This window comes from Corapipo altera, unplaced genomic scaffold, assembly GCF_003945725.1.
Source record: "Corapipo altera isolate COAL_440 unplaced genomic scaffold, ASM394572v1 61411, whole genome shotgun sequence".
Taxonomy (NCBI): Eukaryota; Metazoa; Chordata; class Aves; order Passeriformes; family Pipridae; genus Corapipo; species Corapipo altera.
Genome location: NW_020884875.1, coordinates 35,238 through 47,807, shown reverse-complemented (window position 1 = coordinate 47,807; position 12,570 = coordinate 35,238). Strand labels below are relative to the sequence as shown.

At 54.7% G+C, this 12,570-nt stretch overlaps 1 protein-coding gene across 5 annotated transcripts in view; it reads right to left on the bottom strand.

Annotated features, from left to right (window-relative positions):
• TLN1 (talin 1) overlaps positions 1-12,570 on the bottom strand; it is a 30,599-nt gene extending 18,029 nt beyond the window's left edge. Inside the window, exons 1-19 of one of the 5 annotated variants that reach the window (XM_027634352.1) lie at positions 11,404-12,570; positions 10,987-11,150; positions 8,733-8,830; positions 8,369-8,498; positions 7,992-8,144; positions 7,553-7,695; positions 7,045-7,172; positions 6,473-6,533; positions 6,086-6,190; positions 5,592-5,747; positions 5,252-5,353; positions 4,953-5,029; positions 4,628-4,808; positions 4,021-4,134; positions 3,199-3,307; positions 2,493-2,701; positions 2,277-2,375; positions 2,027-2,077; positions 146-313 (exon numbers count right to left, since the gene is read on the bottom strand). In XM_027634352.1, the coding sequence (XP_027490153.1) occupies positions 146-313; positions 2,027-2,077; positions 2,277-2,375; positions 2,493-2,701; positions 3,199-3,307; positions 4,021-4,134; positions 4,628-4,808; positions 4,953-5,029; positions 5,252-5,353; positions 5,592-5,747; positions 6,086-6,190; positions 6,473-6,533; positions 7,045-7,172; positions 7,553-7,695; positions 7,992-8,144; positions 8,369-8,498; positions 8,733-8,830; positions 10,987-11,116 (2,214 nt within the window). In that variant the 5' untranslated portion in view covers positions 11,117-11,150; positions 11,404-12,570. Of the gene's footprint in view, positions 1-145; positions 314-2,026; positions 2,078-2,276; positions 2,376-2,492; positions 2,702-3,198; positions 3,308-4,020; positions 4,135-4,627; positions 4,809-4,952; positions 5,030-5,251; positions 5,354-5,591; positions 5,748-6,085; positions 6,191-6,472; positions 6,534-7,044; positions 7,173-7,552; positions 7,696-7,991; positions 8,145-8,368; positions 8,499-8,732; positions 8,831-10,986 lie in introns of all 5 variants that reach the window. The other 4 variants (XM_027634351.1, XM_027634353.1, XM_027634354.1 and 1 more) reach the window with 4 other exon arrangements.

The following is a 12,570-nucleotide window of genomic DNA, read 5'->3' as shown; positions in this document are numbered from 1 at the left end:
GCAGCCCACACTCCCTGTGCCACACTCCCAAAGTCCTGCCTTAGGACATGTAGTTCTGGCACACCTAGGACCCCACCATTAAGCTGCCCCCCTGCCAGGTGAAGCTTGCAGCCATGCTGAGGCAAGGGTTAACCTTGCTGCTTACCTTGGTGCAGGCCACGAGCTGGGAGGTGGAGAGGGCGCACTGGGTGGCCGCAGCGATCACTTGTGTCTGCAGCGCTGCGTCTTCTGTTTTCTGAGCCACGTTCTTGGCTTTGAGCACCAGCGTAGCAGCAGCACTGGCCACTGCCTTTGCCAGCTGCATAAGCATGTCCTGGGAGGGGACAGAAAGGGTCAGCGAGGCAGCCATGGCAGTGGAAATGGCCGCAGCCGTCTGCAGGGCTCTCGTGAAATATTCAGAGGGGAAATGTGAGCTCTCAGGGGCCTTTCATCCACTCTGTCCCAGCACCAGCAGCACCGAATACCTGGCAACACCTTGACCCCATCTCTTCTGTGTCCTACAGCTGGCAGTGAGGGTGTATAGCCTGGCTCTGAGAGCCAGCCTGCACTGCCACAAACACCACCCACAGCAGCTCGGGCAATGCTCAGCATCATCCCAACACCCACTCCCCAGGCAGCCATCCATCCTTGATTGTACTGCTGGCACTGCCTGGATTTGCATGGGATTTGCAAACATTTGAACACAGCAAAAAAATGACAAACCCTTACAGTCAAATGGCAGGTGCAAGCCACTCATGGCACAGACACACTGGGGGCAGCTGCCAGTCTACAGGCTCATCCCACCAGCAAGAGGTGAGCAGGAGATGCTCTGATCACCTGTACTGCAGGCATGCCAGGTATTTTCTATTCTAGCTTGTTGGCTCATCTCTGCTATTATTCCTGAGGCTAAAGGAGAGGTATATGACAACACAACCAGCCTCCTCTCCCCAGAGTGGCAGGAAAGCCATGAGGCCACTCTGCTAGCACACAAGAAGCAGTGACCAATACAGCAAACTGCTTTCCTGTAGGGCATCAGACATGACAGGACGCTGCAGCCCTCAGGATTAGCCCCTGCAGCACATTGCCAGTGAAAACTGGCAGCATTAGTGCTAAACATCAAATGCTTGGAGCAAAGACCCTGGTAGGGCAGGGCAGGGCTCTCTGCCTGCTGCCAACCTCCTGCTGTGTGAGTGCTCACAGCGAGTGGCCCCACACTCCCTGACAGGGAAACCTCCAGCCACCAAACCAGAAGTGTCACAGCATCCCCTCGCCTCCTGCAAGCCAAGACTACTTCCACTACAATCTGCCACCTTTTGCGACAGGAGGAAAGATCGGAGAGTGTATGCACCCATTTTCAGAGTCCCCAGACCACTGCATCCGAGCCCAAGGAGGGAAGTAGATACACTCGGGTCTGACAGCTGTGAGGCAGAACTTACTGCTGTACAACTGCAAATTGTCTTCCAGGTCCTAAATCTGCCCCTTGGGGATGCTTTGTCCTGGCACTGCTGCCTGGTCAAGCATGGCTTCCTGCCCTGGTGCTGTTTTTTCTGCTCCCTTTGGATATTTGTCAAGGCCTTTCTGCTCATGTCGAGGCTGTGTGGCTGCCATGAACAGAACCCCCTTCTTTCCAGAGTCTGTTTTGAACTATACTATGGCTGGATCCTCCTGCCCAGCACAGTGTGCTAACCTCCCTTGTGCTGGAAGGAGCAGTCGTGGGAAAGCCAGCCAGCTGGAAGTCAGTTCATCTAAAACCTCCCCATAACGCTCCAGCCATCCTGGGCCTCCGATGGGAGTAGCAGGCAGGCAGCTCCCACAGGCAGGGAGCAACAGGCAGGGAGCAGCAGGCAGAAGCTGCAAGGGAGGACTCCCAGAGCAGCACTTGCCCAAGCAGCGACCCGAATGTATGGACTTCTGAGAGCCAATCACCAGGAAAGTAGAATTTTTCAAGAGCCCTTCTCCAAAGAGTTCAGATGACAGTTCCCAGAGGAGCACCCCTCATGTCAGAGACGGCAGGGACCACCAAGCCATGCCTACAGCCCTGTTTTACCGTCTTTGGTTCAGAGGCAGGCAGGATCCAAGTACACCGGCTTTCTGGGATCTACATGGGAATCCACAAGATAAGAGGTGTTATATCACGGTGGCACTAGGGACAGAGATGGGCAATGGACTGTCCCCTCCCCGACAAAGTCACCGCTGGTACCAGACACACTTCGACCCAGAGCCCTCCTGCCAGGTCCTGTGCAAAGGCTGATGGATTTAGAGAGTGGGTGTCCCTGCTTGCCGCTGGGTGCACTCACCTGGAACCGGGGGTCAGTGTCGCTCTCCCCAATCTGCTGCAGCAGCTCCCCGCTGGTCTGGCCCACGAGGCCGGCAGCCTGCAGGAGATTCTGGCGAGGCTGCAAGGAACAAGGCATAATCAACACCGGGCCCATGAGCAAACCCTAAAACCCCACTCAATAGTTCCCCTCAGCTTCCCCCTTCCCCTTGGACCCACAGCCACTCCTGCCCCCCACCTCAGCGCTGGCAGGCTGTGCTGTTTTCAGCAGGTCTGAGACGGCACTGGCCAGGTTTTTGGCTGCCTGCAGAAGCTGCCGCCCATTCCCTCCCTCGTCTTCCATCAGCGCAGCCAGCAGCTTCACGCCCTTGGACATCTCCGTCAGGTTGGAAGAGATGGTGGTGACGGCGCAGCCCACGGCGGTATAGTCCGTGTCTGCTGGATCCCCTGCCCAGGAAGGAGAGAAGATAAGATGGGATGCACTTCAAGTGATGGTCCAAGAGCATCCATGCACCTGTCACTGATGTGGTTTTTCTTTCCAGGAGCAGGGGGAGAGACCCTCTGGCTCCTGAGCCTGAAAGGTTGTTGTATCAGCTGAGATTTGGCAGGAGAGCCTGGAGAAAGGGAGCTGCACTGTGCCATGGCTGTGCCTCAAGCTATGGCACAGACTGGACAACATGCTTCTGGTCCAGATCATGGCTGGTCAGCTAACAGTTGGGAGGAAGGATTGGGCAGAGCACAGGTAGGGGTCTAAAAGCCAGGTGAGCTGTGGAGGATGGCCAGCTCTACAGGAATATCAGCAGCCTTTGGGGCTGATTTATTTCTAGCTGGGGCAGGCTGGCACCTCCAGTTTATGATGGAGGGCAGGAGCCCTCTCCTTCAACCAAACAACAGAGAGCCTTCTCCAGAACTGAGGCATCCCTCTTCTCCAACCCTCCACATACCTGCAGTGAGGTTGACCACTGAGGCTGTGCCAGCAGTGATAGCATCCACTTGGGAGTGGATCTCATGCTTAGACTCATCCATTTTGTTTTTACGCCAAGCTTTGGATGCCTGAAATGGGGAGAACAAGATCAGGAGATGGTGGCAGAGGTGGTGGGTAGCAGCACACATGCTCACACAGAGGAACACAGGGAAGAGGATACAAGGAAAAGACAAGGAAGACCTGTGACCACCCAAAACTCTCCAGTCCATTCTGAACAAGCAACACAGTCAAATGTCCCCTCCATATCTGCCCGCAGGGTGGGATACTGTGGGAACAAGCTCAGTCACTCTGCACCTGCATTTAGTTAATCGGAATCAAAAGGGAGGATTGACCTTGGCTAAGTGCTTTGAGAGAGAGAAAGTTATGCCTCAAAGTGGAAAACCACTTTAACCAGCCTGCATAAGCATGTGATTTTCTCTCATGGCTGAACACAGCTACCACTTGATGCAAGTGTGAATGTGTGGCATCAAGGCACTGGTTTGGGACGATCCTGGGAATTCCAGTTAACTAAAGGAAAAACTCCAGGTGCTGTTTATGAGAGAATATGAATAAAAGGGGAACGCCAAAAAGTGTCAGGGGACAAGACCTGAAATCGGACTCTGTGTGTGCAGCCTCATTTTCTCCTTCAGCACCCATACCTGGTGACTCCATCTCTTTTCAGGTAGCAGATCTTCCAGGAGCTGCTGGCACTTCTCCTGGGAATGTGACCAGCCTCACCCAGCCCACCTAACAACATCCAGCAAGGTCCACCCCCAGCACACCATGTCCACCTGGCACTCACAGCATCCTGCCCGAGGGGTGGCAAGGTCTCGAAGTCGTCCAGCGTGGCCTGGGCTGCATGCACAGCCTGCATGCTTGAGTTAATGGTGCCAGTCAGAGCTTGCTGGGCTGAGGTCTGCAAACACAGAGACAAGACCAAGGTATGCTGAAGGCTGGAAATCTAGGCTTAAATAATTTGCTCCCCTGAACGCGCCGTTGATGACAGTGCTCTAGGTAGGTCTCCACAAAGTGGGGTACACTTAACAAGAAGGGGGACTCGCTCTGCAACTCCCATTGGGAAATGCCACATCCCACCATAGGTACAAGTAAGTCTCACAGTTAACTAGCTGGGCTCTGCTGCAAACCAAAGCACTAGTGGGGTTGTCCAGGCACAACCTGAAGGAGAGGCTGCAGCTGCCTGCCAGGGGAAAATGCTGGGGTGTAGCTCAAGTTTGCAGAGAGGGTGCAGGAGTATGCCAGCTCAGCAGGTCCAAGACACCAGCGGCACAGAGCCCCTGCCCTTCCCAGGAAGGCAATGCCTGGCCATGGACCCAAATGAACGGGTCTACATAAGACCAACAGGCACCTCTCAGAGTTTGTGTCCTGTGGTGAGCACTGGGAGAGCTTACCAGGGGAGGCATGTGCCCTCGGTGCATCTGGCCACTGGTGATTTGCAGTTGAGGCTGTGGCATCGTGCCCACCTGGAAGTTTTCTGGCCCTCCAGCCCCCGTCCGCATGATGGCTGGCAGGGCCACTGAGCCCAGCTCTGCCTTGCCTACACGGTTAAACTGCTGCTGCAAGACTGTTGACCTGAAAGGGGAAGAAATACCAGGTGAAGCAATGTCCATGGGCACAGAAACAGGCTTGCCGGGAGAGCTGGCACCAAAGGACCCCAGATATCCTGTCCTCCATTCAACTTCTGCTTGGTAACTGTCTTGCTCTTGGAAGACTTACTTCTTTGGAGACACAGAATCTTCCAGCATGGTGGACTCCTCATCCCCCTCCAGTCCAAAGTGGTCTTTGCTCTTTTTCTGTGGAGGGAAAGAGAAGTGTCAGACAGCACATACTTCTGAACCTTCCCCTCCTCCTGCGGCCCAGACACTGTACCAGAGCTGCAGGGCTCCCCTGCCCTGTCTCCAGCTCTTCCAGCAGTACCATGTGCCAATGGCTGTCTGGAAGCAGCTGGAAGGGGCACCCTGCACCCCTCTCCAGGGAGGATATGGTTATCAGTGCTCTCCTCAGCACAGCCTCACCTTTTTCAGGATGATATCTATGTAGCCAGCAATCAGCTGGGCGATCTGTTCCCCCTCCGTCGTCTGCACCGAGTAGTAACCATCCTGGTAATCTCCAAAATCCTGCAACAGCAGGGCACAGGGTAGCACCGGAGCAGGGCACTGGCAGCCACCCTGAGCCCCTCTGGTATGCGCTAAGCACCCGAGCGCCAGCCTCCAAAACAAGAGCTGGGAGAGGCCCCAGAGGATGGCAGGGCTGTGCCACCGTGGGGCAATACCCAAGAGGGAGGCTAAGTGAGAGCAGCCCCCCACGGGGGCACCAACAGGGAGGGAGTGTGGAGGACCAAGTGCTGGTCCCTACCAGGGTGAAGCTCTTGGGTGAGGCTGCCCAACGCTTGATGTTGGTCAGGCTCCACTCCTGAATCACTTCCTTGGTTTTCTCATCCACGCGCATCACACACTCCTTGGTGATCCCCAGCAGCCGTGGCACCAGCTTGTTCTTCCCCTTCATCTTCTCCTGTGGGCCACAACACAAGGGCTGTGGGCTACCCCCAGGATGGATCCATCCAGGCAGAGACCTTTGAGGCCTGTTATGGCTACCAAACACCCCCAAGGCCATGCTTTCCAGTGGTGACAACCACCACATGGAGCTTGAAAAGGAGAAAAAGCGTGAACCCAGGAGTAGGAAGGCATTGCACAGGGAAAGGCATGAAGGAGAGGTGGACAGTGGAGACGTAAGGAAAACTGGAGCAATGTGAGTTGAGGGGTAGTAGCTTGAGGTGCAACAGAGGGAGGGATGCTGAAGAGGAGGAATTTTGGTTGGTGAGAAGTGGGACTGGGGGGCTGCTGCTCTACCTTGACCAAGAAGAAGGAGACCCCGTAGGTCTTGAGGGAACGGGCAAGTTTCACATAGCGAACTTTGGCCTCAATCTCGCTCATGTTCCCGCAGTTCTTGTGGGCCTGTGACAGCAAAGACAGAACATTGCACCAGGATTCATAGTCCTGTTAGTGCCACCATTCCACAGCCTTTCCAGGCTCTCCCTACCCCACCAGCATCCCCTGCTACAGCATCCCTCTGATCTTTGGTATATCTCAGGAGTTGCCTTGTCTGCCCACCTACAGCTCCTGCTCCTGTTTCCCTCCCACCAGACTGCTATGTGCTGCCTTCCGCGACAGTAGCAGCCTCAGCCTTCAGTGAGGAGGAACAAAAAGCCCAGCTTTCAACCTCCCTGCTGCACATACCATGAAGATCTTGCGCTCCCCTTTCTGCTTGATGTACTCCTTAGGCAGGAAATCCTTGAGCCTGCCAAGAGACAGGCAAGCCAGTTGTTAGAAGCAGAGCCCAAAGCCAGCACCTGTCTTTGACTATGAGGAGGCCCAACCCAAAGCCTCAGACAAACCCCTGCCAGGGCACGAGCTGGGAGTTTTTGGGAGCAGGAAGGATGTGGGAGAGGTTGTTGCAGCTACGAAAGCTGTCCTTGGAGCTGGCCTAGCTGAGAGTGGGGTGGAGGTGCTTAGGATGCAGCCCTTTGTGTGGCATCACGGCGGGCTATATGGTGGGCTGGGGACCCCCATTGGAGCTGGCTGCATGTCCCTGTAGGGGTGCCAAAGGGAGCAGGATGGCAGGATAGGGGGCTGGCACACCTTGTGGCTGGTGTGGATCTCCACACTTGGGCACTGTGCTGTAAGGAGGAGAGGGGCTGCACCACAGGCAACCAAACCCCTGGAGCCCCACAGGGCGGTGTGGTGCTGAGTGCTGCCAAGCTGCTCCAGACCCTTCAAGACAAAGCCCAGGGGCTCCTCAGGATACTCACTCCAGAAAGCCTGGCTTGTGCTTCTGCTCGTTGTGTGGCCCAAACTGGATCTGGCACTGGTGGCCAGCAAACTCACAGGCTTTGTCAAAGGAGACAGGGTGGGAACCGTTCAGGATGTCGTCACGAGCCTGTGTGGGAATAGAAGACACTGCTGTGAGCTGGGCAGCCACGCAGCCCTGCCATTGCTCCCCTCTACACCAAGCACAACAAGTTTTCCAGAGTTAAAAGAAATTGCCCTGAAAAACAGGAGGATCTGGGACCAGGCTGTCCCCTACAGGGAACAGCATCAAGCCTGGGAGAGAAATAGCAGCAGGACTTCAGGATGACTCCTACCTGACAGCTGACATGGGATTCCCTGGGGAGCTCTGGAGTATACAGAGGGCAGGGCTAGGATTGCCAGTGTTGGCTCCTACCCAGGAGATAACTGGGTATCCTGAAGTACCCCCCATGGTCGCTCCTCCAGGGGCTGGCACTTGGCAGTGGAACCAGGTGCCCTGGGAAGCTGTACCTGCACATAGAGCAGGTTGAGCTGCACAGGATCTCGCGAGTCCACGTTCTGGTCAGAGTAGAAGAACTTGCGCCGCAGCAGCAGCGTTTCGTTGTCATCAATGCCTTGCTCGCGCAGGGTCCGGCCGTGGTCCAGCCAATTCACTGCAGGCAATGCCAAGGTGTGAGCACAGGGACAGGCACTGAGGCAGGGCTGGTCCCAGCCCTGGGGCTGCTCATGAGGAGCGAGGAATGGATGCCCGCCTCTTGCATCCTGGCTCTCACCCCTCTCTCCTGGGCCCCCAGGCAGGAGACACTCCAGGAGGCGTGCGCACACATTTCCTCATTATAGTCCTCTCCCCTCCCCTGACTGGCTCTTCCCCTTGCAGGGGGTTCCCTGCTCCACTCCTCATTGCCCTCAGCACAGCCTGACCCCATCCCCAGTACATCCAGGCACCTACACTCGTCATCTGTGTGCAACTTCTGCTTGAGCTTTTCCATCTTCTTCTCATCTCGCAGCAGGGTCTTGTCCTTCTTGAGGGTGCCAGTAACCTCCTCCTTCTTCTCTTCCATAATCTCCCGAACAAGCGAGTACTCATCATAGTTTGTGATGCCTGCAGGAGAGCAGAGAACCAAACTCAGCGTGATTTTGCTGCCAAATACAAAGCATGGAGCAATGCAGAGGTGCTGAACAGTGTGCCCTCCCCAAGCACCCCTTGGACACCCATGCTGCCAGGCCATCTGCTGCAGAGCTGCTGCCACTCCCCCAGTAGCCTGTCAGATGCTGCCATCTCTCCCCACCTCCCTTCTTCCCCCTGTTGCTGCCCTCTCCTCTCACCAATTCGGGCACAGATTGTCATAAGCATGTCCGTGACAGTTTTGGAGTCATCCACCATCACCGTTTTCACTGTCCCATCCAGCATGCGGATCTTCAGGGGCCGCTGCTTCTTCTTGTATTCCATGGTATCCTGCAGGTACAGCAGAGCACAGCTCCCAGTGGTGGAACCAGTGCATGGAACCCACATCCCACCGTCATGCCAACAGCTCCCAAATGCCCAGTGCAATTGTGGGGGGACATAGTGTGCTGCAGAACATGATGCAAGGCAGCAGGGCAGGCACCCACACCATCTCCACACTGTGGGCACATCCAACTGTGCAGCCAAGGCAGGTACCAGCTGGAAGGATGTGGGATGGACACTTACCCCATTGCGAAGCATGTAGTAGTCCAGGGCCTTCCCAGCCTCCAGCCAGATTCCTTTCTTTGGGTCTTCATCCGAGAGGAACAGCCCAAAATCATTGGCTGAAAAACAGGTAAAGTCTCTCCCAGGGGAGTCCTGAGAAGGACAGGGCCACCAAGATGCCAGTCTGTGCCCAGGGATGTGCATCAGTGCAGCCCGGTGCGTGAAGCACAGCAGCACTGTGAAAGCTGGAGCCTAAACCCAACGAGTGAGTAACAAAGCTGGCAAGCAAGCTCCGAGGTGCATGTTTTACCACAGTTATCTATGGAAAAAATCATCTGAAGCATGCCTACACAATGCCCAACTTGGAACTGACAGACACCACAGAAGGGAGAGCTTGCAGTTGTGGTTGACAGCTCTCCAAAATCTTCAGTGCAATGTGTAGTAGTGGTGAAAGCAAGGTAATAAAGTCTTGGATCACCAGGAAGGGTGCTGGGAACTGGTATATACAATCTAGGCAATTGACACCTTGAGTATTTCATGGTGGTGAGGTCTGCATCTCCTCAGGACACAGAAGAGTTTGAAAGGATGCAGACAGAGGCAATTTAAATGATGGAACTTTGGTGTGCAGGACAAGAATTGCTGGGACTCCTCTGTGGAGGAGGAGGCTGAAGGAGGATGAGGTGTCAGAGGTGGTGAATAATTGCTGTTCACCAAATCCTGCTCCCCTGGGGCTGGTGAAAGTGCTGCTGCTGGAGCCTGGGCAGTGGCACCTCAGCTCAAACCACATTTTTATGCTGCTAGAGGCCAGGGCCACGCCTGGCTGTGCCCTGGAAAGGTCCTTCTCCACCTCTGCAACAACTCTGTGCCGCAGGCTGTCTTGGTTGGCTATGTTTATAACTCGTCATCTTGTTGGCAGCTCTCTTTGGGGAGGGACAAATTCCTGAGCTGCCCTGCGCCTGCCTGGCTAACACTGCCGTTAAGGATCCTACTAAACAGGGAGCTGAAAAACCACGGAGGCTTGCCATTTTATTTTTAAAGTAAAAAAAAACCAACAAAACCCCAAACTGTTTTCAAAGCAAATTCCAAGAGGATAACTCTAAAGCACTGAAAACTGAGCAGCTTGTCCCAGATCCATAGGCTGGGCGGGGAGAGGCACTTCCTGAGACAGAGCAACAGCAGAGCTGGAAACTTACACTGAAGCTCCTCCAGCCCAAAGGTGACAAAAAACCAGGGCAGCTCAAAAAGGGAGCCAGAGTGCCAGTGTTTAAGGAGAACAAAGAGAAACAAAAGCTGCAAGGAAGATAGGAGAAGAAAAGCTGTAAGAAACTGAAAAGGAACTTGGGAATAAGAAGTTCCCTTTAAGGCTTTTGCCTGGCTGGTTTTTTATAAACAGGCTGGCTCACACCCAGGAGCAGGAAATGCAATGCTCCTTCCAACACCAGTACAGCCCTGCATCCACAGACATCCAGTCCCTCTCTGTAACTGAAAGCCATGGTTCGCTGGACTGCTGACCAGCCGGGCATGGCGCGAGAAGGCATTTCCTTTCATCCTCAAGGAATTTGCAGCTCCCAGATGTCACAGCACTTCCCCTCCTCTTCCCACGACTCCTGACCTCCTCTCTGCTGTCTCTCTCCCGTGGCACAGCTGCTTTCAGCGGTTGCAGGGACCCAGGAGAGCCTCTGAGATGGCGTCCCAGAGCTCCAACCCCCCCACCCATGATGGGGACAGGTCACATCCGCGTGGGCATGAGTCACGTCATGAGGCATAGGCTTAATTGGGAGCCCAGCAGCAGCAGGAAAGTGCTAGAGCTGAGAAGGCTTAGAAAGGTACTGGAGCACCAGCACCAGGTCTCGCAGAGAGCTGCTAGTGGTGGACAGACCCAGTGGAGACTATACATCCCCCAAGAAAGAAAAAATTAACTTAAATGCTTATTAATGTTTGTAATGACCCTTGCAACTGTTTAAACCCACCTAGTCCTGGCTAGTGGTGATGAATGCAAGTAGGACAGAGGAGCAGAGACAAAAAGGGCAACAGGCTCAAATTGCTTCACGAGTATTTCACTTCCAAATGTGGCTTCCTACCTTCCAAAGCCCCAGATTTCTTCTGGGGTGTCGAGGGAGCCTAAGAAGCTCAGACCCTCACCTCAACCACGCAGGAGGACTTGGACTTTGCTCCCCCCACCCCACCACTTCTCTGGGAAGGCGCCAGAGAGGCACAGACAGAAGAGAAAAGGGAGACCCGTGAAATGCCAAAGTCAGTCCCACCACGGACTTACGCTGTCCCATCTGGGCCTCGGGCACCCGCTCACGGATCATGCGGCAGGCGTCGTACACCATGGTGGAGGGCTCGAACTGCATCGTCTTCACCACATTGCCAATGCTGATCTTCAGCGAGAGGGCAACCATGGTGGCGGCTGGGCTGTCCCCACTCCTGCGTCACCTGCCGGAGGACACAGACGGGTGAGCTGTGGCTGCTGACCCCTCTGGTGTACAGGGTCCTTCCTCCTCCTCCTCCTCCTCCAGCAGCACCCCTGCCCCCTGAAAACTGGGACCCAGATTCTACTGGCAAGCAAGGGCTGCACCCTGTGCTGGTGAGCCTGTGAGAGGATCCCACTTTCCAGATGCTGGGATGTCCAGCCAGCACTGGGACCCTTGCCTCCTCATGCCAAGGTCCCAAAGCCAATTTTATTCACTTGCTGGAGTGACAGCAGCTGGTACCCAGCGGAGATGCTGCCAGAGAGGAGGAAGCGAGCATGTGGGAGAACACAAGATAAGAAACTGTGGGAGAGCACGATGGAAGGAGTTATAATTAAACCTGTGATGACACAGAAGCCACAAGAGGAAAACCAAGCTTTGACCCAGAGCTGGCAGGTCCCTGTCCCAGCTATCAGGGCCCTCCATGCCACCAGCACAGCATGCTGAGCTGGCACCCTGAGCACAGATGGATGGAAAAGCCTGAAGCTGCTCGGGGAGGCAAGATAAGGGCACCAGGCACAGACCTCACATGTTAAATACAATTACCCGTGGAAAGCACCACTCACACCCAGGGAGTGCTCAGAGATCAGGGTCTGGGGCAGTAGCTACTGGCACAAACCCAGGGCTGGGGAGCCTGTGCACAGGATGATGCATAGGAGGGCAAGGGACCAGTCATGGCAAGGGCATGCCAGAGGCACACCACGCCATCTGAAACAGCAACCAAGCTCGGTCCAGCCTGAAGCATCAGCTTCATAGAATAGAACAGAATGAAAGAATTATCAAGGTTGGAAGAGACCCTTAAGATCATCAAGTCCAACCATCCACCACCACTGGCACTGTAATCCCTAAACCACATCACTCAGCGCCAGATCCAGATGGCTCTTAAACACCCCTCCAGGAATGGTGACTCCACCATCTCCCTGGGTAACCTATTCCAATGCCTCACCACCCTAACAGTGACAAAATTTTTTCTAGTATCTAATCTGAATCTTCCCTGTCTCAGTTTAAGGCCATTTCCTCTGGTCCTCTCACTGTGGCACCGTAGAAGAGACCAGCCCACACACACCTCACTACAATCTCCTTTCAGGGAGTTGTAGAGTTGAGGCTTGAAGGATTGCACAGAGCAGCCTCAGAGTGAGTGTCCCTCAACAGGGCTCCAAAACACCAGATTTAATGACACCAAATCAGAACTGCAATATTCTTATAGCAGGGTAAAATCTGAAAGAAATAACCAAAGTAAAACAAGGTTGTAAATAAGCCCCCTGCTTGCCTGATGCAGCTTGTAAGAGCCCTTTTCTTTGGGTTTACCCACTGTGCAGCAGCTTTCAGTGCTTTCTCAGGTTGCCACATGCCTCAGGCTCCCTGCACCAGGTCCTCTGCCCCCG